The 25635-nt window shown below is 42.2% G+C and overlaps 1 protein-coding gene across 4 annotated transcripts in view; it reads right to left on the bottom strand.

Annotated features, from left to right (window-relative positions):
- The window catches only part of CCDC82 (coiled-coil domain containing 82), a 46945-nt gene extending 22927 nt beyond the window's left edge, over nucleotides 1–24018 (bottom strand). For all 4 annotated transcript variants that reach the window (XR_013276541.1, XR_013276542.1, XM_077484931.1 and 1 more), the window contains exons 1-4: nucleotides 23898–24018; nucleotides 20868–21405; nucleotides 12447–12618; nucleotides 5243–5335 (exon numbers count right to left, since the gene is read on the bottom strand). Coding sequence is in view for 2 of the 4 variants with exons in the window: in XM_077484931.1 (XP_077341057.1) it covers nucleotides 5243–5335; nucleotides 12447–12618; nucleotides 20868–21380 (778 nt within the window). In the remaining 2 variants the exon portion in view is untranslated. The remainder of the gene's footprint in view (nucleotides 1–5242; nucleotides 5336–12446; nucleotides 12619–20867; nucleotides 21406–23897) is intronic.
- Between the last annotated feature and the right edge of the window lie 1617 nt (nucleotides 24019–25635).

Here is a 25635-nt window from a genome sequence, read left to right as displayed (position 1 = left end):
AGAAACAAAGAAATATGTGTTTTTTTTTCAAAATTTTCGGTCTTTTTTCATTTATAGCGCAAAAAATAAAGACCCCAGAGGTGATCAAATACCACCAAAAGAAAGCTCTATTTGTGAGAAAAAAAGGACACAAAATTCATTTGGGTACAGTGTTGCATGACTGAGTAATTGTCATTCAAAGTGTGAGAGCACCAAAAGATGAAAATTGGTCTGGGCAGGAAGGGTGTTTAAGTGCCCAGTAAGCAAGTGGTTAAAAAGCAAAGTACAAGATCTCACAGGTTTTTCCAAATGTTAAAGGGATTAGCCATCTTTTAAAGTTCTACAAGTCTGTATTGAGAAATGTGTTGCCTGAACAAAAGGGATGTTTGGTCACAAACACCAGAAAAAAATCTTATCTAGCTCCTTGAATGGACAAGGAAGGCCAGGCAAATATATATGGCCAACAGTCATTAAACCTGAATGGCCAGAACAAATATCCCATTGTCTCAGAAAGTGAGAGATCAATAAGCCAAGTAGTCAGTATTGTCCTAGCTTCTCATGAGACAATGGCAGGAGAGATTTACACGCTAGGATGATAACAGTTATAAAAACCGAGAGTCGAATGACAGGTGCATGTATCTGGGGTGTTGTGTCACAATGTTGGAGTAAGATTCATATACCAGTATCATCCATATTTTTCTAAGCCATTCAAATTATATATAGGTCACAACAGAGTTTATAATTTTAGTATCTAATGATCTAAAGAAATTTGTCATAAAGAAATTATATATGAAAGTGTGATCATAAATAGAAGTGTTTTAGCAACGAATTAGTATTATGAAAAACATATAATCATGATTATAACTGTATAAGAATTGAACCTATGTTTAGATAAACAAATATTGATTGGATACTCGAATTATACATGTATCCATATAGATAATAATTGTATGTGATATTGTTTGATATATATCTAACCTGTGTCCTTTCTAAATGGACTAAAAATGAATAGATATACATTGATATGCATATATATCACCATTTTATGCAAGTGATTAATCAATAATTATGTTAAGCGTATTTTATATTATACTTTCATTCCTGAACACTCGAGATATATTTGTTAGAACATATATAAACAACGAACGCATATTATAAAAATAAAAATATTAACTTAAAGAGATAAAACACCAAACACATGTGAGACACCTGGTGGTTGAAGGTGCTATTACCTTAAAATCACGAGACTACTGGGAAAGGTGATCATTAAGTCTGCCTGCCAATAGGAAAGGGACACATACCCTCTGGGCAGAACTTAGTATAATTTTATGATCTTTTTGTTTAAGAGGATATTTAAGAAACTAGAAAGATGGCCATAGAGGAGAGCTGGGGGAAAGAGCTCAGGGGGAAGCTTAGGGACCCCCCCTGAGAAGGGACACCTGAAGACTCCCAGACAACTGACACTCATGCACCATGCATGAATACACATTTTTACATTCATGAAGATCCCTGCTCCTTGGAACTCGGAGGTCACACAAAGTAATTCCTCTGTAAGAGAATCTAGGTTGAAAGCCACGGCAGCCATCTTAAAATTCCTGGTAACCAACAATCCACACTAGTAGCCAATCGGAATGGGTAAATATACCATATTGACAAGTATACGTTTATCATCTCTTCTATGTTTTCTTAAATATTGATTTTTTGAATATTCTATTATTGAAAATATTTCTCCCGAATCAATAACCGCCTTTTAGATTTTTCTCTAAATTTAATTTTCATTATAAATTTCTTTTTGCATAGACGCCAATTTTATTGACAAACTAATGTCTAATTTATTTCACATTGTTAACCACTTACTTACCTGCAGTATAGTAACGGTTGGACGTGTGAAATACAGACATTCTGTTTAATTGTCAATTATCAAAAGGTTATTGATTCTACCGAGAAGTGATAATGGTGATAATTGTGTCCAAGGTACTACTACGCCCAGTTTGAGGGTATTTCCATTAATTGTCAAATGATCAAGTAATGCAATCTGTATTTTAATATTTCATCTAAATATTTGTCTTTTGTCAACCAATAAATGTAACTATTTTGTATGATCACTCGTCTCCGTGAATAAGTTTCACATGTATAGACTGTGTCATATAGATTGATTCTGTATCTTAAAAAGATCTTCGTTAAAAATTACTTAACCACTTCCCGACCGCCGCACGACGATGTACGTCGACAGCATGGCACGGGCAGGCATATGGGCGTACCTGTACGTCCCTGCCTTCCCGCGGGTCGGGGGCCCGATCGGGCCCCCGCCCGGTGCCTGCGGCGGTCGGTATTCGTGCGGGAGCGATCCCGGACGAGGGGGCGGCCATTCGTTCATGGCCACCCCCTCGCGATCGCTCCCGACGAATAGGAATCGTTTGTGACATCACTTCCTCTCCTGTAATGTAAACACAGGAGAGGAAGTGATGTATTCTCTCCTCCGTGTCAGTATTTTTCGTTCCGACACCGAGGAGAGAGGATCGGTGAGTTGCACCAACACGTCACTACACAGTAGAACATGCCAGGCACACTCACACCCCCCCGATCACCCCCCCAATTACCCCTGCCCCCCAGTCACAGTGACACCAATGTCATTTTTTTTTTTTTTTTTGCATTGGTGTCATTTGTGACTGTAATAACTGTTAGGGCAGTTAGGGTTAGCCCCCTTTAGTTCTAATGTACCCCCCTAACCCCCCCAATAAAGGTTTAACCCCGTGATCACCCCCCGTCACCAGTGTCACTAAGGCTGGGTTCACATTGCAGCGGTTTATGAGAACGAATGTGATTCGCACCGCACTGCAGTGCAAATCACATCCGATCTCTGTGCGATTCGAGTTCAGCCATTCGCCGCACCCGCCGCAAATTCGCACGGGACCCTTTTTTTGGCCCGCAGCAGAATCGGATCGCATGGGTGTTCACACCATGCGATCCGAGTTTGCAGATCGCACTGCGATATGCGAACTGATCTGGGGGTGTCATTAACATTTCACTGACACTCCCAGCAGTTCGCATAGGGCAGTGTGAACTGCCGCCGGGAGGCATGCGATGCGGGAACCCGCCGCGGATTCGTGGCGTTCCCGCATCGCTCCAGTGTGAACCCAGCCTAATAAGCAATCGTTTTTCTGATCGCTGTATTAGTGTCACAGGTGACGCTAGTTAGGCAGGTAGGTATTTAGGTTCGCCGCAGCTTTTTATAGCGCCAGGGACCCCCATATACTACCGCATAAAGCCCCCTGATTGCCCCCTAGTTAACCCTTTCACCAGTGACCACCATATAACGGTTACAGGTGACGCTGGTTGGTTAGTTATTTTTTTATAGTTTCAGGGCACCCGCCATTTATTACCTAGTCTCACTAGTGTACCCCTAAATTTAGGGGTGTCTACTTTCCAAAATGGGGTCATTTGGGGGGGTTTGTGCCATCTTGGCATTTTATGGCCTTCAAAACTGTAACGCCCTTAGAAAGCCTGAAGGCGGTGCTTGGTTTTCGGGGCCCCGTACGCGGCTAGGCTCCCAAAAAGTCCCACATATGTGGTATCCCTGTACTCAGGAGAAGCAGCAGAATTTATTTTGGGGTGTCATTTCACATATGCCCATGGCATGCGTGAGCAATATATCATTTAGTGACAACTTTGTGAAAAAAAAAAAAAAAAAAAAAAGTTTGTAATTTTCCCGCAACTTGTGGCAAAATATAAAATATTCCATGGACTCAACATGCCTCTCAGCAAATAGCTTGGGGTGTCTACTTTCTAAAATGGGGTCATTTGTGGGGGTTTTGTGCCATCTTGGCATTTTATGGCCTTCAAAACTGTAATAGGTAGTGAGAAGTGAACTCAAAAATTTACGCCCTTAGAAAGCCTGAAGGCGGTGCTTGGATTTCGGGGCCCCGTACGTGGCTAGGCTCCCAAAAAGTCCCACATATGTGGTATCCCCGTACTCAGGAGAAGCAGCAGAATTTATTTTGAGGTGTCATTTCACATATGCCCATAGCATGTGTGAGCAATATATCATTTAGTGACAACTTTGTGTAAAAAAAAAAAAAAATATATATATTTTTTTGTCATTATTCAATCGCTTGAGGCAAAAAAATAAAATATTCAATGGGCTCAACATGCCTCTTATCAATTTCCTTAGGGGGTCTACTTTCCAAAATGGGGTCATTTGGGGGGGTTTTGTACTGCCCTGCCATTTTAGCACCTCAAGAAATGAGATAGGCAGTCGTAAACTAAAAGCTGCGTAAATTCCAGAAAACGTACCTTAGTTTGTAGATGTGACAACTTTTGCGCAAACCAATAAATATACCATTATTGACTTTTTTTTTACCAAAGACATGTGGCTGAATACATTTTGGCCTAAATGTATGACTAAAATTGAGTTTATTGGATTTTTCTAATAACAAAAAGTAGAAAATATCATTTTTTTTCAAAATTTGCGGTCTTTTTACGTTTATATCGCAAAAAATAAAAATCGCAGAGGCAATCAAATACCATCAAAAGAAAGCTCTATTTGTGGGAAGAAAAGGACGCAAATTTTGTTTGGGTACAACATTGCATGACCGCGCAATTACCAGTTAAAGCAGCGCAGTGCCAAAGTGTAAAAAGACCTCTGGTCATTTACCAGCAAAATGGTCCGGTCTGAAAGTGGTTAATAAATATTGTGCGGGAAAATGTCCTCAAAAAGCACAACACTCCCAATGGCAGCAATGATGGGGCACAATTCTTCCCGATGACACCAACGATGGGGCACAATTCCTCCCAATGGCACCAATGAGGGGGCACAATTCCTCCCAATGGCACCAACGATGAGGCACAATTCCTCCCAATGACACCAACGATGGGGCACAATTCCTCCCAATGACACCAACGATGGGGCACAATTCCTCCCAATGACACCAACGATGGGGCACAATTCCTCCCAATGGCACCAACGATGGGGCACAATTCCTCCCAATGGCACCAACGATGGGGCACAATTCCTCCCAATGACACCAACGATGGGGCACAATTCCTCCCAATGACACCAACGATGGGGCACAATTCCTCCCAATGACACCAACGATGGGGCACAATTCCTCCCAATGACACCAACGATGGGGCACAATTCCTCCCAATGACACCAACGATGGGGCACAATTCCTCCCAATGACACCAACGATGGGGCACAATTCCTATAGGATGCACTGCAATAATACATTTTGCTATGTAAGCAAAATATCATCTGACTTACCATACAAAGTTGTTAGAAATTTGTCATCAGCAATATTAATTAGGAAAGCCCTGATCACCTTCTCGAGATGTGTATGAAGGTCATTAGAAGCAACTGAAAAACAATAATAATAATAAAAAACATGGTTATAAAATGGGGTTATTTACGAAAGGCAAAACCACTTTGCACTACAAGTGCAAAGTGCACTTGAAATTGCACTGAAAGTGCACTCGGAAGTGCAGTCGCTTTAGATCTAAGGGGTAGATATTAAATGAGTGGAAGCTCTGCTGATCTTCTCATCCAATCACGTGCAAGCTAAAATGCTGTTTTTTATTTTCCTTGCATGTCCCCTCGGATCTACAGCGACTGCACTTCCAAGTGCACTTGTAGGTCCCTTTCACACTGGGGCGTTTTTCAGGGGCTACAGAGCTAAAAATAGTGCCTGAAAAAAACAGCCCCTTTCATTCCAGTGTGAAAGCCCGAGGGGCTTTCACACTGGAGCGGTGCGCTAGCAGGACAGTGAAAAAACTCCTGCTAGCCACATCTTTGGAGTGGTGAAAGGAGCGGTGTATTCACCGCTCCTACCCATTGAAATCAATGGGACAGCGCGGCTATACCGCCGGCAAAGCACCGCCACAGCGGCGCTTTGCGGGCAGTTTTAACCCCTTTTCGGCCGCTAGCAGGGGTTAAAAACACCCGCTAGCGGCCGCAGACCGCCGCTAAAACGACGGTAAAGCGCCGCTTTACCGCCGACGGCTGCACCGCCCCAGTGTGAAAGGGGCCTTATTGCAAAGGGGATTTGCCTTTAGTAAATGACCCCCATAGTTTTTATTTTATTTTTTATGGCAAAACAATGAAAAACACATTCCATCAAACTCTGTGATAATTTTGTTATGTTAATTTTGTTGAGAACCCTTTTGCAATGAGCGGTTTAGTGCTGGCCATTGCATATTTAAAGAATATATAAACCCGACACTTCATGTTCCTAAAATAGGCATCCTTTGTGTGAAATCCTTGGTGTTCCTGTTATTTACTCTGCTTCCCTATAGAAAAAAAAAATCACCACGCTAAGCATGAGATCACAGAGTGGTCAGAATTCGGCTTCTTATACAAGTAAAGCCGCGCCTATGGAATAGGTCTTGATCAGCAGGAATATGTATAGGTATTAATTTATACCTGTGACCTTGTGTTCTATATAGTTTTTTATTGGTTACAATTCTTCTATCTAATTTTTGTCTTATTAAAAAATTAAGTATAAGCTTTCTTTATTTTATGAGGTTGCTGCCACCCTAATATGCGAAGGCTGCACTAAACAACCTGCATTAATGGAATGATTCTTGATTAAAGGTTATTGGCGCTACCTCCACCCAGTGAATTCCAATATCACTCTTTGCTTACTCAAACCTTTTATGTCTATCTATCACCTTAACGTGTCCCCAGGGACTATGTGCATTAAACCCGTATTTTATCTCAACAACACCCCATATATCCAACACCTAAAACTCAAGGCAAAAACTGATTGCACCCCACTTTATATCACCTAAGTGAAATAGTGCCACTATAGTTTCATTAAGAATCTCCAATCAAAAAGATATACATACAAGAAAATAAAATAAAATAAAATAAAAAGTGATTGGTAGAGGCCTCTGCCGTGAAAAGGCCTAACTTCAAACAAAAAGCCAAAAAATACAGAAAGAAAGCCAAAAAATACAGAAAAAAACACAGGAGAAAAGGGGGAGAAAAGAACCCCCAACAGTTTTAGTGTTTACCAGTGCCAAACCTCTTCCTAATTGGGGAAGAAAACTATCATATACATTCTTTGTGCTAGTTATTACATATTAAATACACCAGATCTCCTTATATTAATAAGTGTAAAAGGAGGAAGCACAAGGTTTCCTCATGCAAAAATATCCCAAAAAAATTTTTTATACAGTAAACAAAAAATCAAAAAAGACACAATATGCGAAAAGTCCAGTTATATCCGGTGGTCTATACACCAATCCACGAGCATGTGAGAGTGTGAAAGGGTCAAGTGAGCCCAATATATGTCAAAAATAAGCAGTATAAATATCAGTCCACATTGAATCTTCTATAACCGTATCAATGCAATTACGCCTCTTCAGAATACAGGAAAGGTGACTTTCGTGAGATTGCCTGCGCTTTATTAGTGACTTTCGTGCTCGTTCCCCCTCAAGGATCCCCACTCACCAGATCCATTCACCCCCTAGGGGGTTAAACGCCTGTAATCTGTATCCTGTTTGTCCGAAGATTCCACCATCCAGTTATATCTCCAATAGGTCCTTCTCAAGGTCTTTTAAAGAGATGCAGGTAAGTCCTTATATCCAATAGTGATTTCCTCAAATAGAAGAGAATACCCTCATGGTGTAGTATTTTTGATTATAATTGGGAAAGAAGGGAGAACAATCTGATATTCTTCTTTAAAAAGCAGGTATTTTTAGTTATGTAGAAATTTTAGGAGGCTAATTTCCACTTAAAAATATTTTATTACAAAAAATATTTTATTGCAAAAAACCTTTATACAACACTCTGTGCAGAAAAAAGGGGTTTTTTTTATGCAAGATGCAGTCTAACAGTCCATGCATCAGCATACACCGTATATAACTTGTGTTATACGGCTCAAAAAGATGTAATGTAACAACCCTTTTTCAGCAAAAAAAGAGACAATATAAAATATAAAAAATAAATAAAAAGTAAAAAGAACAGATGCAATATAAAGCACTGATTCCGGAATGCAAAAAAGGATTTTCTTTATATATGTACCAAAAGTTCACCAATTATGAAAAAAATAAATAAATAAAAGTCAAAAATGAAAAAACAGAATCTCCTACGGTCCTTTACATAAGTCTGCAGAGTATCTGCACTTAATCCCAAAGAGCCCTATTCCCCCAGTGCTACAGTCCCCTTACTACAGTGGGGTTAAATGATGGTCTCCTCTGGGGGCCGTTTATCAGGCTTAGTTTGGGTTAGGAATGGAGCTCCGTAGGTTAAAAAACCAAAAAGGAAAAACGTTAATGTTAAAAGAAATTTTCAGAAAGTTTATCGGGCTTGTTCCCACTAACTTCAGCCCAAATATTCAACTCGCCGGTCCGTCGTAGAGACAATTCCCCTGAACGCGCGGCGTGCGTTCCAGGCTGCGTTCCAGCGGATCCAGGCGCACCGGAAGTCACTTCCGGTGCGCCTGGATCCGCTGGAACGCACGCCGCGCGTTCAGGGGAATTGTCTCTACGACGGACCGGCGAGTTGAATATTTGGGCTGAAGTTAGTGGGAACAAGCCCGATAAACTTTCTGAAAATTTCTTTTAACATTAACGTTTTTCCTTTTTGGTTTTTTAACCTACGGAGCTCCATTCCTAACCCAAACTAAGCCTGATAAACGGCCCCCAGAGGAGACCATCATTTAACCCCACTGTAGTTAGGGGACTGTAGCACTGGGGGAATAGGGCTCTTTGGGATTAAGTGCAGATACTCTGCAGACTTATGTAAAGGACCGTAGGAGATTCTGTTTTTTCATTTTTGACTTTTATTTATTTATTTTTTTCATAATTGGTGAACTTTTGGTACATATATAAAGAAAATCCTTTTTTGCATTCCGGAATCAGTGCTTTATATTGCATCTGTTCTTTTTACTTTTTATTTATTTTTTATATTTTATATTGTCTCTTTTTTTGCTGAAAAAGGGTTGTTACATTACATCTTTTTGAGCCGTATAACACAAGTTATATACGGTGTATGCTGATGCATGGACTGTTAGACTGCATCTTGCATAAAAAAAACCCCTTTTTTCTGCACAGAGTGTTGTATAAAGGTTTTTTTGCAATAAAATATTTTTTGTAATAAAATATTTTTAAGTGGAAATTAGCCTCCTAAAATTTCTACATAACTAAAAATACCTGCTTTTTAAAGAAGAATATCAGATTGTTCTCCCTTCTTTCCCAATTATAATCAAAAATACTACACCATGAGGGTATTCTCTTCTATTTGAGGAAATCACTATTGGATATAAGGACTTACCTGCATCTCTTTAAAAGACCTTGAGAAGGACCTATTGGAGATATAACTGGATGGTGGAATCTTCGGACAAACAGGATACAGATTACAGGCGTTTAACCCCCTAGGGGGTGAATGGATCTGGTGAGTGGGGATCCTTGAGGGGGAACGAGCACGAAAGTCACTAATAAAGCGCAGGCAATCTCACGAAAGTCACCTTTCCTGTATTCTGAAGAGGCGTAATTGCATTGATACGGTTATAGAAGACTCAATGTGGACTGATATTTATACTGCTTATTTTTGACATATATTGGGCTCACTTGACCCTTTCACACTCTCACATGCTCGTGGATTGGTGTATAGACCACCGGATATAACTGGACTTTTCGCATATTGTGTCTTTTTTGATTTTTTGTTTACTGTATAAAAAAATTTTTTTGGATATTTTTGCATGAGGAAACCTTGTGCTTCCTCCTTTTACACTTATTAATATAAGGAGATCTGGTGTATTTAACCACTTCAATACAGGGCACTTTCACCCCCTTCCTTCCCAGCCCAATTTTCAGCTTTCAGCGCTCTAGCGCTTTCAGTGACAATTGCGCGGTCATGCTACACTGTACCCAAATGAAATTGTTATCATTTTGTTCGCACAAATAGAGCTTTATTTTGGTGTTATTTATTCACGACTCCGTTTTTTTTTTTTTGCGATATAAGCGCAAAAAAAGCGGAAATTTGGGAAAAAAACAATATTTTCTTTTTTCTATTTGAAAAGAAATCCAATAAAATCAAATTTTGTCATAAATTTAAGCCAAAATGTATTCTGCTACATGTTTTTGGTAAAAAAAATTCCGTTAAGTGTATAATAATTGGTTTGTGTGATCACGGACATATGTACGCAAATGATCATGTACATATGTGTGCAGGTGATCACGTACATATGTGTGCAGATAATCATTGGGACATGTGATTTTAGTGGGACATATGTGGGGGACATGTTTTTATTATTAGGGACATGTGTTTTTATTATTTGGGGACATGTATGTTTTGGGGACATGTGTGTTTTGGGGACATATGTGGGGACTGTGTTTTCACTGTGTGGTGTGTTGTGTGTTTACACTACACTGATGATCAGTGAGTAAAAAGCTGTGAAAAGCAGCCCATACTCACTGATCATCAGCCGGCTGCAGCGTTCTGCTCTCCTCTTCTCAGCGGTGACTTCCGTGTGAGGAGAGGAGAGCCGATTGCCTAGCAACCGGCTGTTTGTTTACATCACATGACGGCCGTGATTGGACACGGCCGTCATGTGATCAGGAGGGCCAATCACAGAGCCCTCCTGCCGATCTGAGATGTGCCGTGTCCGGGTGACACGAGCACATCGGGATCGCGCCGCTGCGCGGGCGCGCGCGATCCCGCTGCTCCTGAATGACGTTCCTGAACGTCCTATCAGGAGCAGGCGGCTCCCACCCGCCGTATATATACATTGGCCGGGTGGGAAGTGGTTAATATGTAATAACTAGCACAAAGAATGTATATGATAGTTTTCTTCCCCAATTAGGAAGAGGTTTGGCACTGGTAAACACTAAAACTGTTGGGGGTTCTTTTCTCCCCCTTTTCTCCTGTGTTTTTTTCTGTATTTTTTGGCTTTCTTTCTGTATTTTTTGGCTTTTTGTTTGAAGTTAGGCCTTTTCACGGCAGAGGCCTCTACCAATCACTTTTTATTTTATTTTGATTTCTTGTATGTATATCTTTTTGATTGGAGATTCTTAATGAAACTATAGTGGCACTATTTCACTTAGGTGATATAAAGTGGGGTGCAATCAGTTTTTGCCTTGAGTTTTAGGTGTTGGATATATGGGGTGTTGTTGAGATAAAATACGGAATACGGGTTTAATGCACATAGTCCCTGGGGACACGTTAAGGTGATAGATAGACATAAAAGGTTTGAGTAAGCAAAGAGTGATATTGGAATTCACTGGGTGGAGGTAGCGCCAATAACCTTTAATCAAGAAGAATTCGGCTTCTGCTCTACTCTAATGATCAGACTTATCCTGACACATCCATCCCTCTGTACACCCATTTACTGGGACCATTTCCTGCTGCTTCTCCTCCCCCAGCTAACTAAGTTCATTATGCAGCTGAGAACACAGGGTATGTGATCACCCATAAAGAAGGGGGGGGGGGGGTAGTTAAAAAGTTAGATTATATATATATCTATCACACATATACACACACACATATATATATACACACACACACACACACACACACACACACACACACACACACACACACACACGCGTTTTGCCTTTCATGTCCATTTTAAACTGAATGGGTCATTTTGAAGGTGGGGGGGGGTTTATAACTACCTTGAATCCTCCGCATTGTATAAAAAGGCTGTTTGATCCTGTCTTCTCTGATCTGCCCCTTCTTTTACTGTCCCCAATCCATATGATAGTACCGAGCTTTGGGGGCACTCTGCACATGCTCAGTTTGCTGTACATTGCTAGAATGTTTTTTATTTTTTGGGGGGGGGGAATATGATCAGCACAGGGCCAAATAGCACTGTCGAGACAGAGGGCCGGGGGTCATGCAGCCTCATAGGACAGTCACAGGAGGAGAATGAAACCTCCCCCTATAAGCTTTAACCAGTGCTCAGCTGGACACTGATAGAAGTCACTGCTATATAATCCTGATGAGAAAAGGTATTTATCAGTTTATATTTACTATAATAATTGCATTTCCACGTTCTGTGTGCTGTGGGAGACCAGATATAGTGAATGCAGGCTCCTGGGTTTACTAACACTTTAAGGACAGTGGTGCATGGCAGCGTGACAGGTAAGTATTTATTCTTTGCAGGCCAAACATATATTTTTTCCAAACACTAGATAGCCACAACACACGTTATTCCATCTAACCTTCCCCTGTATTATATCAGCACACAGCGCTCTAAATGCAAACTGTATACCAATTCAAAACCAGTGCAGGCCTTGCTGCAGCTCTTAAAACAAGTGCACAGAACCCCATTCTACGAGGGACTAACGTGGCTTTAATTCTGCAATAACCAGTCGGCTCCGATCATTCCTGCACTGTGCTGCATAGTCAGACCGAAAAGCCAGAGAGTATAATGTGACCGACCATGCATAGTTCCTATTATAGTGGTCAGAAGATCCTGACTACCATCAGACCACACGATTCATCATCTAATGGTGGGACGTACACTGAGGAAGTCTGTGCCTCAAGAACAACTCCCGATATCTCATTGATCGATTTCCGTCTTCATCCACCTCGTCCTCCTCGTCTTGTTCTATAAAGTCGTCCATCTCCTGACTGTCCTCCTCTTCACCCATCGTTTCTGGAGTCAGGGGAATGTACTCACTGCTGGAACTTGCCTACACAACAAACCAGACATATAGAAGCAATATTTACTTATGCAAAGGTCACTTACAGTAAGAAAATTACCCAAACCCAGTCAAACCCAAACATCAATTAATCGGTTCTGTTAGCTGCCGTATACAAGTGGCACAAAGCTCACATAGTATATAGAAAAATGTTATATCACAGCGTTACCTGGTTATTCATACAGGTCCTGTTCCTGATAAAGCCAAGTGGAATTTTGTTTAATTTGTTCATAAATGACCTGGAGGATGGGCTAAACAGCTCAATCTCTGTACTTGCGGATGGACTAAGCTAAGCAGGGCAATAACTTCTCCGCAGGATGTGGAAACCTTGCAAAAAGATCTGAACAAACGAATGGGGTGGGCAACTACATGGCAAATGAGGTTCAACGTAGAAAAATGTAGAATAATGCATTTGGGTGGCAAAAATATGAATGCAATCTATACACTGGGGGTCCTAGTAGAGTATAGGCTCAACAATGGCATGCAATGCAAAGCTGCTGCTAACAAAGTAAACAGAATATTGGCGTGCATTAAAAAAAGGGATCAACACCAGAGATAAAAGGATAATTCTCCTGCTCTACAAGACTCTGGTCCGGCCGCACCTGGAGTATGTTGTCCAGTTCTGGGCTCCAGTCCTCAGGAAGGATGTGCTGGAAATGGGGCGACTACAAAGAAGGGCAACAAAGCTAATAAAGGTTCTGGAGGATATTAGTTATGAGGAAAGGTTGCGAGCACTGAACTTATTCTCTCTGGAGAAGAGACGCTTGAGAGGGGATATGATTTCAATATACAAATACCGTACTGGTGACCCCACAATAGGGATAAAACTTTTTCACAGAAGGGAGTTTAACCACTTCAATACAGGGCACTTTCACCCCCTTCCTTCCCAGCCCAATTTTCAGCTTTCAGCGCTCTAGCGCTTTCAGTGACAATTGCGCGGTCATGCTACACTGTACCCAAATGAAATTGTTATCATTTTGTTCGCACAAATAGAGCTTTATTTTGGTGGTATTTATTCACGACTCCGTTTTTTTTTTTTTGCGATATAAGCGCAAAAAAAGCGGAAATTTGGGAAAAAAACAATATTTTCTTTTTTCTATTTGAAAAGAAATCCAATAAAATCAAATTTTGTCATAAATTTAAGCCAAAATGTATTCTGCTACATGTTTTTGGTAAAAAAAATTCCGTTAAGTGTATAATAATTGGTTTGTGTGATCACGGACATATGTACGCAAATGATCATGTACATATGTGTGCAGGTGATCACGTACATATGTGTGCAGATAATCATTGGGACATGTGATTTTAGTGGGACATATGTGGGGGACATGTTTTTATTATTAGGGACATGTGTTTTTATTATTTGGGGACATGTATGTTTTGGGACATGTGTGTTTTGGGGACATATGTGGGGACTGTGTTTGTACTGTGTGGTGTGTTGTGTGTTGACACTACACTGATGATCAGTGAGTAAAAAGCTGTGAAAAGCAGCCCATACTCACTGATCATCAGCCGGCTGCAGCGATCCGCTCTCCTCTCCTCTGCGATGACTTCCGTGTGAGGAGAGGAGAGCCGATTGCCTAGCAACCGGCTGTTTGTTTACATCACATGACGGCCGTGATTGGACACGGCCGTCATGTGATCAGGAGGGCCAATCACAGAGCCCTCCTGCCGATCTGAGATGTGCCGTGTCCGGGTGACACGAGCACATCGGGATCGCGCCGCTGCGCGGGCGCGCGCGCGCGATCCCGCTACTCCTGAAGGACGTTCCTGAACGTCCTATCAGGAGCAGGCGGCTCCCACCCGGCCGTATATATACATTGGCCGGGTGGGAAGTGGTTAACAAGACACGTGGCCACTCATTAAATTAAGAAAAGAGGTTTAACTTTAAACTACATAGAGGGTTCTTTACTGTAAGAGTGACAAGAATGTGGAATTCCCTTCCACAGGCAGTGGTTTCAGCTGGAAGCATTGATAGTTTCAAGAAACTATTAGATAAGCACCTGAACGACCACAACATACAGGGATATACAATGTAATACTGACATATAATCACACATATAGGTTGGACTTGATGGACTTGTGTCTTTTTTCAACCTCACTTACTATGCGACTATGTAACTATGAATTGGCGAAACACATTGGGCAGGGTTTCTGGGGAAGTAATTTCCCGGCCAGTGGAGCGCACATCAAGGAGGCACCTGTGGGTTTTATATGCGATGTACTGCAATATGTATTCAAAAGTCTTTTTAAAATAAATATTACTACACTATGGTAGCTTTTCTTCCCTGTTTCTCCTTAATAACTGAATGTTGAACAACAACTGCACTTTTCTCAAAGTAAAGAAAAGGGCCAGGATAGTAGCAGTAAGGAGCACAGGAGTGTGGAGAAGATCCTGCGAGGGAGATCATCCAAAAGTGTGGTTGACTCTTATGCTGATAGCAGGGGGTTCTTAAAATCTCTGATGGGGGGGGGGGGGGGGGATGGGGTTCACAAATTGTGCATGAAGAATATAGGCACTTTATGGATGAATATTTTTTTCCTGCACACTTTTATATTAAGCGCTATAAATTTCACTAAAAAGGACCAGCTATGCACTAAAGAACTCTTGTAACTAAACACAGAGACATTTACCGGGTTTCCTTGAAAATAAGACCACAAAAAAACAAAAACAAACACACTAGGGCTTATTTTCAGGTGATGTCTTAGTTATTTACAGTAGTTGTGTGTATATAAATTCTTTAAAGCATGAGAGACAGCACAGTGCTTGTGCTCTGTCATTTACCCCATGTTCTAAAAAAAAAACCTGGAACAAAACAATGTTTTTAAAAAAGTTCCTGTGTCCCGTCTTCTCGCCTCCTCCCTGTCAGCTCAGAAGTCAGTATTATTTTGTACCCAAAATTACATTTTTATAATCTCTCCCCCCCACAAATAGAGCTTTCTTTTGGTGGTATTTGATCACCACTGATTTTTTATTTTTTTTGTTCATAGTGCAAAAAATAAAAAAAATAAAAAAAGTGTCAATTTTGAAAAAAACAAACAATATTTATTACTTTTTCTATAATAAATATCCCATTTATAAAAATAAAAAAATAAATAAATAAATTCCCTCAGTTTAGGTCGATATGTATTCATCTACAAATTTTTGGTAAAAAAAAAAATCCCAATAAGCTTATATTGATTGGATTGCGCAAATGTTATAGCGTCTACAAAATGGGGGATAGATTTATGGCATTTTTTATTTTTACTACTACTAATGGCGGTGATCTGCGATTTTTATCGTGACTGACATTTTGGGACCATTCACATTTATAAAATGATCGGTGCTATAAAAAAAAAAAAAAAAAAAGGCACAGATTACGTTATAAAATGTGACTGGCAGGGAAGGGGTTAACACTAGGGGGTGCTGCAGGGGTGAAATCTGTGTCCTAGGGAGTGAATCTAACTGTAGGGGGAGGGGACTGATGAGGGGAGGAGACCGATCGGTGTTTCTCTTTACAAGAAACATCCGATCAGTTCTCCTTTCCACGTCCCTGCTCTGTTACTGGGCAATCGGGGGTGCCCGGTGGACAATGCGGCCGCCGGGCGTACACACTGGGTCCCCAGCGATGCGGCGAGCAGTCTCCACAATGTCGGGAAGCAGAGCACATCATATGACGCCCGTCCGGCGGGAGAAACAGTTCCTGCTGTCGTCATTTTACAATACAGCGGTAGGGAACTGGTTGTGTTGGACCTTTAGGCCAGGTTCACACTATAGCACACTGCGGATGGCATAGGAGCGCTGTGCGTCCATGTTCCTCATTTCAGGGATGAAGCAGGGATGATTCTTTGCCTGAATTCGGCCCTGAAACGGAGCCAAAGACGCACAGCGTTTTTTGTGCAGTGCGCTCCGCAGCCGCCCCGGAGATATGTGAACCAGCTCCATAGGGAGCCAGCCACATTCTCCTGCTATGCGAATTAGATGCGGGGAAGTGCACATCTAATTCGCATTAGGTGTGAACGGGGGCTCAGTCATTTTTTTCAACTTTCCATCTATTAAATATTCTGCCATTGTTGTTTTAACTTGGTATAGTTCATTTATTTTTATTTTTTTCTGCCAGTAAACACCTTATACAGCCCGCTTCCCGTTTCTTGTCTGGTCATTAGCCTAGGTCAGTGATGGTGAACTTTGGCACCCCAGATGTTTTGTAACTACATTTCCCATGATGCTCAACTACACTGCAGCGTGCCTGAGCATCATGGGAAATGTAGTTCCAAAACATCTGGAGTGCTAAGGTTCGCCATCACTGGCCTAGGCTTATGACATCATGCAGAGCTCTCTCTCACTCTCGTGAGATTTTGCTAGATAGGGAGGGGGGATGAGTCATAAGAGGGCCAATGAGCGCTGCAGAGCTGGAGGTGTGCCTCTGTATCAGTGTAAATCCAGGAAGTGAACAGGCAGCAGCATCAGCTGCCCACAGTTAAAATGGATGCAGCCCGACTTAGTGGAGGGAGATTTCTGTAACATATTTGGCAAGTACAGAATCACAGTATATATAAAATATGTAAAGTGGTTGGAGGGAAGCTTCAGAATGGCAAAAGATAATGTATTACAAATTATGTGAGAAGACCGCAGTTCCTCTTTAATCCCTGTGCCAACAGCTCCTCCTTGGCAGAATACATGATGCATTCTTTGAATTAGAGAGATGACTTCCTGAAAATTCAATTAGACTTTTCTCTTCAATGGTAAGGAATTTCACATATGTAATAACTGTTTAGTGTAAGGGGGGGGGGGTACTAATGGGGACTTTTCTCTGCCGACCCCGGAGTTCTGCTTTAAGATCCATCAACTCCAGGAAGATTGTGCAATAAATAGCATTTCCAAAGGCTGCGTGACTGCCTGTTGGATGCCTTTATCTCTTCAGGAATGCAGAGTTAAGACACCACCAGACTTCACTTTTCTAGCGAATGACGATGGTACACCCTTTATATTGTAAAATGTATCTACTAGCTGTGACTGAGCAACACAATCCTTAATACCTTGTGGAAGTAAGTGGAGGTACAATTTAATATACAGAAATAAGGAGATGAGATTGAAGAACTGTAATGCTGCATACACATGATCGCACATTCCGACAACAAAATCCATGGGATTTTTTCCCCAACGGATGTTGGCTCAAACTTGTCTTGTCTTACATACACACGGTCACACAATGTTGTTGGAAATTGTGAACAGCAAGAACGAGGTGACGTAAGACGAGCAGAGAAAATTGAAGTTCAATAGCCAGTGCGGCTCTTCTGCTTGATTCCGAATGCGTGGAACTTTGTGCGTTGGAATTGTGTCAACAGATTTTGTTGTCGGAAAATTTAAGATCCAGATCTCAAATTTTGTGTGTTGGAAATTCCAATGGAAAATGTCCGATGGAGCCTACACGCGGTCAGAATTTCAGACAAAAAGCTCCCATCGAACATTTTCCGTCTGCGTGTACGTGGCATTAGACACCACTGGTTGGTTCCAGTTACTGGTGTTGGCCAACAGAAACAGGACCGCCTTACGCCGATATACGTTGGCGGAATGGCATGGCTGGGCACAATCACGTACCTGTACGTGGCTCTTTAAGTGTCCAGACGTGGGTCGCTCCTGGCGTGCTCCCGACCCGGTCCTGAGCTCCGTGACCATGGCCGCATGACCAGCGGACCCGATCGCCGCTGGTGTCCCGCGATCAGGTCAGAGCTGAAGAACGAGGAGAGGTCTGTGTAAACAAACCTCTCCCCGTGCTTCCTACTGTGGCTGTCACCGATCATCTGTTCCCTTTTATAGGGAAAGACGATTAGTGACGTCACATGCCAAGCCACGCCCCCTAAAAAATAAATAAATAAAAAAAACACATAACGTCACACATAACCCCTACACTGCCCCCTAGTGGTTAACTCCTTCACTGCCAGTGTCATTTACACAGGAATCCTGCATTTAAATAGCACTGATTGCTGTATAAATGGCAGTGGTTCCAAAAATGTGTCAAAAATGTCCGATGTGTCCTCCATAATGCCGCAGTCACAATAAAAAAAAAAAAAAAAAAAAAAAAAAAAAAAAAAAAAAAAAAATCGCTGATCACCACCATTACTAGTAAAAAAAAAAAAAAAATAATAAAAATGCTATAAAACTATCCCCTATTTTGTAAACGCTATAACTTTTGTGCAAACCAATCGCTAATTGCGATTTTTTTTTTTACCAAAAATATGTAGAAGAATAAGTATCGGCCTAAACTGAGTAAAAAACGTTTTTTTATATATCTTTTTTGGGGATATTTATTATAGCAAAAAGTAAAAAAATTACTGCATTTTTTTCAAAATTGTCGCTCTATTTTTGTTTATAGCGCAAAAAATAAAAACCACAGAGGTGATCAAATACCACCAAAAGAAAGCTCTATTTGTGGGGAAAAAAGAGACGCCAATTTTGTTTGGGAGCCATGTCGCACGACCGCGCAATTGTCAGTTAAAGCAACGCAGTGCCGAATCACAAAAAGGGGCTTGGTCCTTTGGCTGTAAATTGGTCCGGGGCTTAAGTGGTTAATGTATAAACAGAAATGTCCACAACACATAACATTCCTATAAAACACGTTTAATGGTGTCTCCCCGCTTTGGATACCCACACTTGCAGAGATTTCTCTGTTGACATGCGTGGTTTCCTCTCTTCCCTAGCATGTTACAGCTGAGCAGGTCCAGACCAGATGAAAAATCTCAAGCTCTAAAACTGTCGGTAAACAGGATGGTGTAATGGAAAGGGTTAGAATAGGGGGCAAGTCAAAAATATCAAATAAAAGGCTGCCCATACACAGTCCAATTTTTCTGAGGATTTGAAAATAATTCTACAAATGAAATATTCAGCTCAAGCAACTGACAAAAATAAATGTACTCACCTCTAAATACCTGTTGCTAGGGGGTCCCTCGTAGTCTGCCTTCTTCCTTGCCCGGGCTGGTGACATTACTTCCCCTTGCGCCGCACAGTCACCTGGGACCTGTCACATGTCCCAGATGACTGTGGGGCATATCACAGCGCCCTGCGCCGCTCACGCAGTGGGTGCCCGGCTTATTAAAAGTCAGCAGCTGCAGCATTTTTTTTTTTTTTTAGGGGGCACCCCACTTTAAGGTTATATAAAGTACATAAGCATGGCTTTACCTTCCTACCAAAGAAATGTTATTGGTAATTGATGATCAAGTCCTTGAGGGGTCATAATGCAATGGGAGTTGGCTTGGGGTTGGTTTATTTCCTATACCAGTGATGGCGAAGCTTGGCATACCAGATGTTTTGGAACTACATTTCCCATGATGCTCATGCACTCTGCAGTGTAGTGGAGCATCATGGAAAATGTAGTTCCAAAACATCTGGGGTGCCAAGGTTCACCATCACTGCCCTATACCCAAGTCTAAATACCATAGCCCAAACTGGAAAAAGTTTGTCTCACCCAGAACTGCCATAAGGCAAGTTTCTGGACCCGATACCTGGCGCCGTGCCATATAATAGTGGACCAATGGAGGAAACAGCTTATTTAGTTAAAGTGTAAGTAAACTCCCCTATCGTTTTCAGTCAAGGAAGCTGCCAACTTTGCCTCCGTTTAATCTACAACTGCCATGATGCTGCACCTGTGATCAGTTATGACACCAACCATTGGAGGTTTTGACAGTTTGGTAGAGAGCACAACCAATGGAAGCGTTACATTTCCGGCATTTAACTGTTTTATGGATGGGTTTACTTCCGCTTTAAGTATTCTGGTCATATTTTCTTTATCTTTATCTGTCATTACTTATAAGACCCCTTTCACATCGAGGGCGTTTTGCAGGCGTTATAGCGTTAATAGCGCCTGCAATCTGCCCTCAAACAGCTGCTCCATTGTGAAAGTCCGAGGGCTTTCACACTGGATCGGTGCGCTGGCAGGGTGTCAGGAAAAGTCCTGCCAGCAGCTTCTTTGGAACGCTGTGTTTACCGCTCCTCCACCGCTGGTATACCGCCGGCAAAAAGCCGCTATTGCGGCACGTTGCAGGCAGTTTTAACCCTTTCTCAGCCACTAGTGGGGGGCCCCCGCTAGCGGCCAAAATGCGATGCAAATGCGACAGTAAAATGACGCAAAAATAGCGGTTTACCGCCAACGCCACGGTGTGAAATGGGTCTAAATGTTATTAAACCCTAAAAGAACTTAAATTATTATGTGACCGTGATAAAACAATTCTGAAAAAATCGGCTCATGCATGTCCAAATTTACCTCATTGGATTCCCAGCTGGCTCTTGGGTTTCGGGATCGTTTTTTCTCAACAAGCTGTTTCAGACTCTCTTTCCTTTTTTGCTTCTTGATTTGAGCCTTGGCTTCTTCTGAAACTTCCCCGTCATTGGCTTTATTCAAAGAGTCATCATCTTCATCTATAGTACGACGGCGTCTGACAAGGGCTCTCAAACCTGGCCCATCGCTGTCGGAGCTACTATCGCTGCTTTCTATTGTCATGGATCTGTTCTTGTGTCTGGGTTTCTTGATGGTGTCTTCCCCATCATCTGCAGTACACTTAGGTGCTTCCAACTGCTCTTCATTCTCTACACTGGATATGCTGCTGCTATCAACTTCCTCCTCCTCTTCTTCGGATGCGGAAGTCGACTCATCAGAGTCAACAATGTGGGATATAGTATCTATTTTTGTACGTTTCCAGTCCACCCTGGACTTCTGAATGGGCTCATTGGACTTTCTTTTCTGTCTTGTTTGATACGTTCTTGAAGTACTTTCCATGTTTGCATGATATTACACACCATCACTGAAAAAAACAAAGGAGAAAAAAAAACTACAGAATTTTAGCAGTACACAAAGACGGATGGCCCAAATCATACAAGATGTTTAGCAAATGTCATATTCTTCTGAGAATATCATTCATGACAAAAGGGACCCTTTAAACTAGACTCTCTCAACCTTTTTACCCCAGAGAAACGATTATTTTCTGGTACTTAAAAGGACAATTCATCTCCCCACCCCGTTCTACCTCAAGGGGAAAAGAGTTAGCCCTTGTACACGCGGTCAGACATTCCGACGGAAAATGTCCGATCGGACCGCGTTGTCGGATAATCCGACCGTGTGTGGGCTTCATCTGACTTTTTCCATCGGAATGTCTGATCAACAAAGTTTGAGAGCTGGATATAAAAATTTTCCGACAAGATGATCCGATTGGACTTTGTCCGGTCGTTTGTAGAGAATTCCGATCGGACAAAGTGCCACGCATGCTCAGATCAAATTCCTAGACCAAAGCTATTGGCTACTAGCCTGAATGTAGTCCCGTCGTAATGAACGAACGTCATCATGTTACGAACGATCGGATTTTCCGACAACTTTGTCCAAAGGTGTGTATGCAACACCAGTGTCGGACAAAATCCGTTGGATTTTGTTGTTGGAATGTCCGACCGTGTGTACAAGGGCATAGAGAGGGTGGGAGGATGAATTGTAGGGTTTCTGATTGGAACCATCTTCAAGATGGCCCATGTGGAGTGAAATCCCTATAGGAGTGCTCAGTCTGTGGCTGATCTCTCAAGCTATAGGTCTAGCAATCCCTCAAGAACAACCAATAGGATGTTGAAAAGGTAAAAATCTACCCAATAGTACCATGTTTTGCAGAACTGTTCTTCAATTTAGATCTCAGCAGCCCATGAGTTTCTTCTTTTATCGATTTTATTTTGCTAACCTTCGAAAAACACAGGCAACTGTTAGCTTAACAATTACTCGAGATCTGTACCGAAAGTAATGCAAACGTGACCAAAACTTTTTTTAAATTAACCTACATGGGTGGCCCAAATTTTACATGTTGGTAGAGTAAATTTTACATGTTGGTATGGTACATGTTGGTAGAGTAAATCTTCCTCTAACAGGGGTCTCCAAACTTTAAAAAATTAGAATGGTGCTATCCACATAATTCTAAGGCTATAGAATCATAAATGACATCTATAAACCACCTATCATTCAAATCAAAGAATCCTGTGTACATCATAACAGTAGTGAAAAATTATAATACGGTAAGGATCAAAAATTGATATAAATCCACAATTAAACTAATTGAGATCTAAAAAATGATGTCCACGAATTATAAAATGAAAATAAAGATTCGTGACAACTAAGATAAAAAAAATATATATATATATTATAAAAATATATTATATACAGTCCATAAAGTGGGGAGGGGTAAAAACGCAGCTCTGAATTGGTGAGATTCCCCACCCCGGGCAAAACAACAAGCAGTCAACTCTTCCAGTGCAAAGGGAAATCCACTTCAAGGTAATGTCCGTTCTTCCCTGAAGTTGAGTTTTACACGGCTTTCACACTGAGCCTCGGGGGGCGTCGGCGGTAAAACACCGCTATTTTTGGTGGTGTTTTACCGTTGGATTTGCAGCACATTTTGGGCGCTAGCGGGGCACTTTTAACCCCCCCCCCGCGCTAGCGGTCGAAAAAGGGTTAAAACCGCCCGAAATGGCAGTGTTTTGCCGACGGTATAGCTGCACTGCCCCACTGATTTCAATGGGGAGCAGCAGTGGAGGGGCGGTAAACACACCGCTCCAAAGAAGCTGCCGGCAGGACTTTTCCTGGCGCCCTACCAGCGCACCGCTCCAGTGTGTGAATGATGGAGCAGCTGTTTGAGGGCGGATTGCAGGCACTATTTTTTTTAACGCTTTATCGCCTGCAAAACGCCCTCAGTGTGAAAGGGGTATTAAGGTATAACTGAAGGCAAAACTTTTTTCATTTTGGATGAATTGCAGAGGGATTAAAACACTCGGCAGTTTTTATTGCCGTGTCAAGATTCGTCCTCTCTAATTTGTCTTCATTACCATTATCATTGAAAGTGAATGTGTAAAAAAAAAAAAAAAAGAAAAAAGTCACTACCTTTAGAGGGTGTCACCAGTACAGGAGTAGCATGGAAATCTTACAATGGGGACACTAGTTCTGAGGACCTCCTACTTCCTGTTTGGTTATGGGACAGGAAGTGAAGGGAAATCTCCCTAATGAGACACAGATGTTGAAAAACAGAGAAAAAGGCCTGGCAGAGGTTCTCTCCCTCCATTACTCCGTCTACAATGAAATAAATAGGATTTATTATCTTCAGTTGTACGTTAAATATAACCCAATGTCCTCTTCACCCGATCACCCAGCTTCCTTATAACAGACACGTGACTGTGATGACCTTCCATCCCAGGGTCCCCTAGGAGCGGCTGTGAAGGATTTCTCCATGTGTCCCCCGCCCGGCCACCATCACAACAACCCGCCACTTACCTCCATCTCCATCACCTTCCCGGACACGCCCCCTCCCCCGCTCTGCTTTCGGTTTCCTGATAAAGGAGGCGTGTCCAGTCGGCTGTACGGAGAAGATGGGCGTGTTGCAACTACCAATCGAAATGGCGAGTCCTAAATCTGAAGGCTGAATCAGAGCCGCCGACGTAGGTTGTGTCCTACAGTCAGTTAAGTGCTATTGGAGGAAGCGCTCCGGAGGGCGTGTCCTAACGTTGCAGCTGACTAAGCGTGTCTTACAGCCCGAACGGTGCAATTAGGTGCAGAGCTCGGGAGGAGGGGGGTTTCCTGCCTGTAAAGCTGACGGGGGGCGTGTCCTAGTTTTATAAAAATAACAATGCCAGTTGTGAAGACAGGAGCACGTGCTGGGAATGGAATGGAGCTGATTGGTGTTTATGTGATCAGCGCTCAGCATGGAGGGGAAACCTGGAAATAAATGTGAGCGCTGGAAGCGTTCCTGCTTAGGCTGGATTCACACCTATGTATTCTTAGTACTTGTTGCATTTTATAGATTTGCACTACAGAACGTGTTCCATAGGGAACCATGGTAAATGGACTGTAGTGCAAATCTGCAAAAAGCACTAAAAATACACAGGTGTGAATTAGAGTTACCACCTAATTAACATGTGTTCGGGTTTAAAGGGATGAGGTGTTAACCATAGTGTGAATCCAGCTTTATTAACCACTTCCTGCCCAGCCTATAGCAAAATGACAGCTGAGCGGTGGTTCAGTTATCCTGACAGGTTGTCATATAATGTCCAGCGGGATAACAGCCGACATGTGCCCATGGGGGCATGCATCATGGAGATCGGGGGTGTGGTGAGCCAGTCTGACACAACGCTACACTGATCTTGCTAAAGAGCCTCTGATGGCTCTTTACCATGTGATCAGCCATGGACAATCACGGCTGATCACCATGTCAACAGGAAAAGGCCTTTCCTCACTCGCGTCTAACAGACGGGAGTAGAGGAGAGCTGATCGGCGGGTCTCCTGACGGGAGGGGGGGGCTGCGCTAATTATCAGCGCAGCCCCCCCCCTCGGATGCCCACACTAGACCACCAGGGAAGCCACCAGGGAAGGGGTTAATATCTGGATGGCCAGGTATGTACCCCATGGCCATCCCCGTGCAAATTAAGCCCAATCAGTGCCCACAAATGGGCACTGACTGGCACCATTGTATACCATATGATGCCCATCAGTGCCACCTATCTGTGCCACCCTTAAGTACCCATCAGTGCCACTCATAAGTACCCATCAGTGCCACCTATGAGTGCTGCCTATGAGTGCCCATCAGTGCCACCTAGGAGTGCCCATCTATCAGTGCCACCTCATCAGTGCGGCCTTATCAGTGCCCATCAATTCAGCAGTGCCCGTCATTGAAGAAGAAAACGTACTTATTTACAAAAAATTTTAACAGAAACAAAGAAAACATTTTTTTTTTTTAAATATTTTTTTTTTTTTAAATTTGTTTAGCAGAAAATAAAAATCCCAGAGATGATCAAATACCACTAAAAGCTGAAAATTGGCCTGGGCAGGAAGGTTTCTAAGTGCCCTGTATTGAAGTGGTTAAATGAGAACTTGGCTGAATGGTAATACCTGCATATCCTGAAATTATTACCTTGTATTATAGCCCATTGCATAGCTCACAACTGTCCCTGATTTTGAGCAATGTCCCTCTTTCCTCCTTATTTGTCCCTCATTTTGGTCTTATCTATATAGTTGT

The sequence above is a fragment of the Lithobates pipiens genome, unplaced genomic scaffold (assembly GCF_037356315.1).
Source record: "Lithobates pipiens isolate NorthernLeopardFrog02 unplaced genomic scaffold, aLitPip1_a1.2 Scaffold_17, whole genome shotgun sequence".
NCBI lineage: Eukaryota > Metazoa > Chordata > Amphibia > Anura > Ranidae > Lithobates > Lithobates pipiens.
The sequence above is the reverse complement of the archived record's forward strand: the minus strand, read 5'-3'. Positions and strand labels throughout refer to the sequence as shown.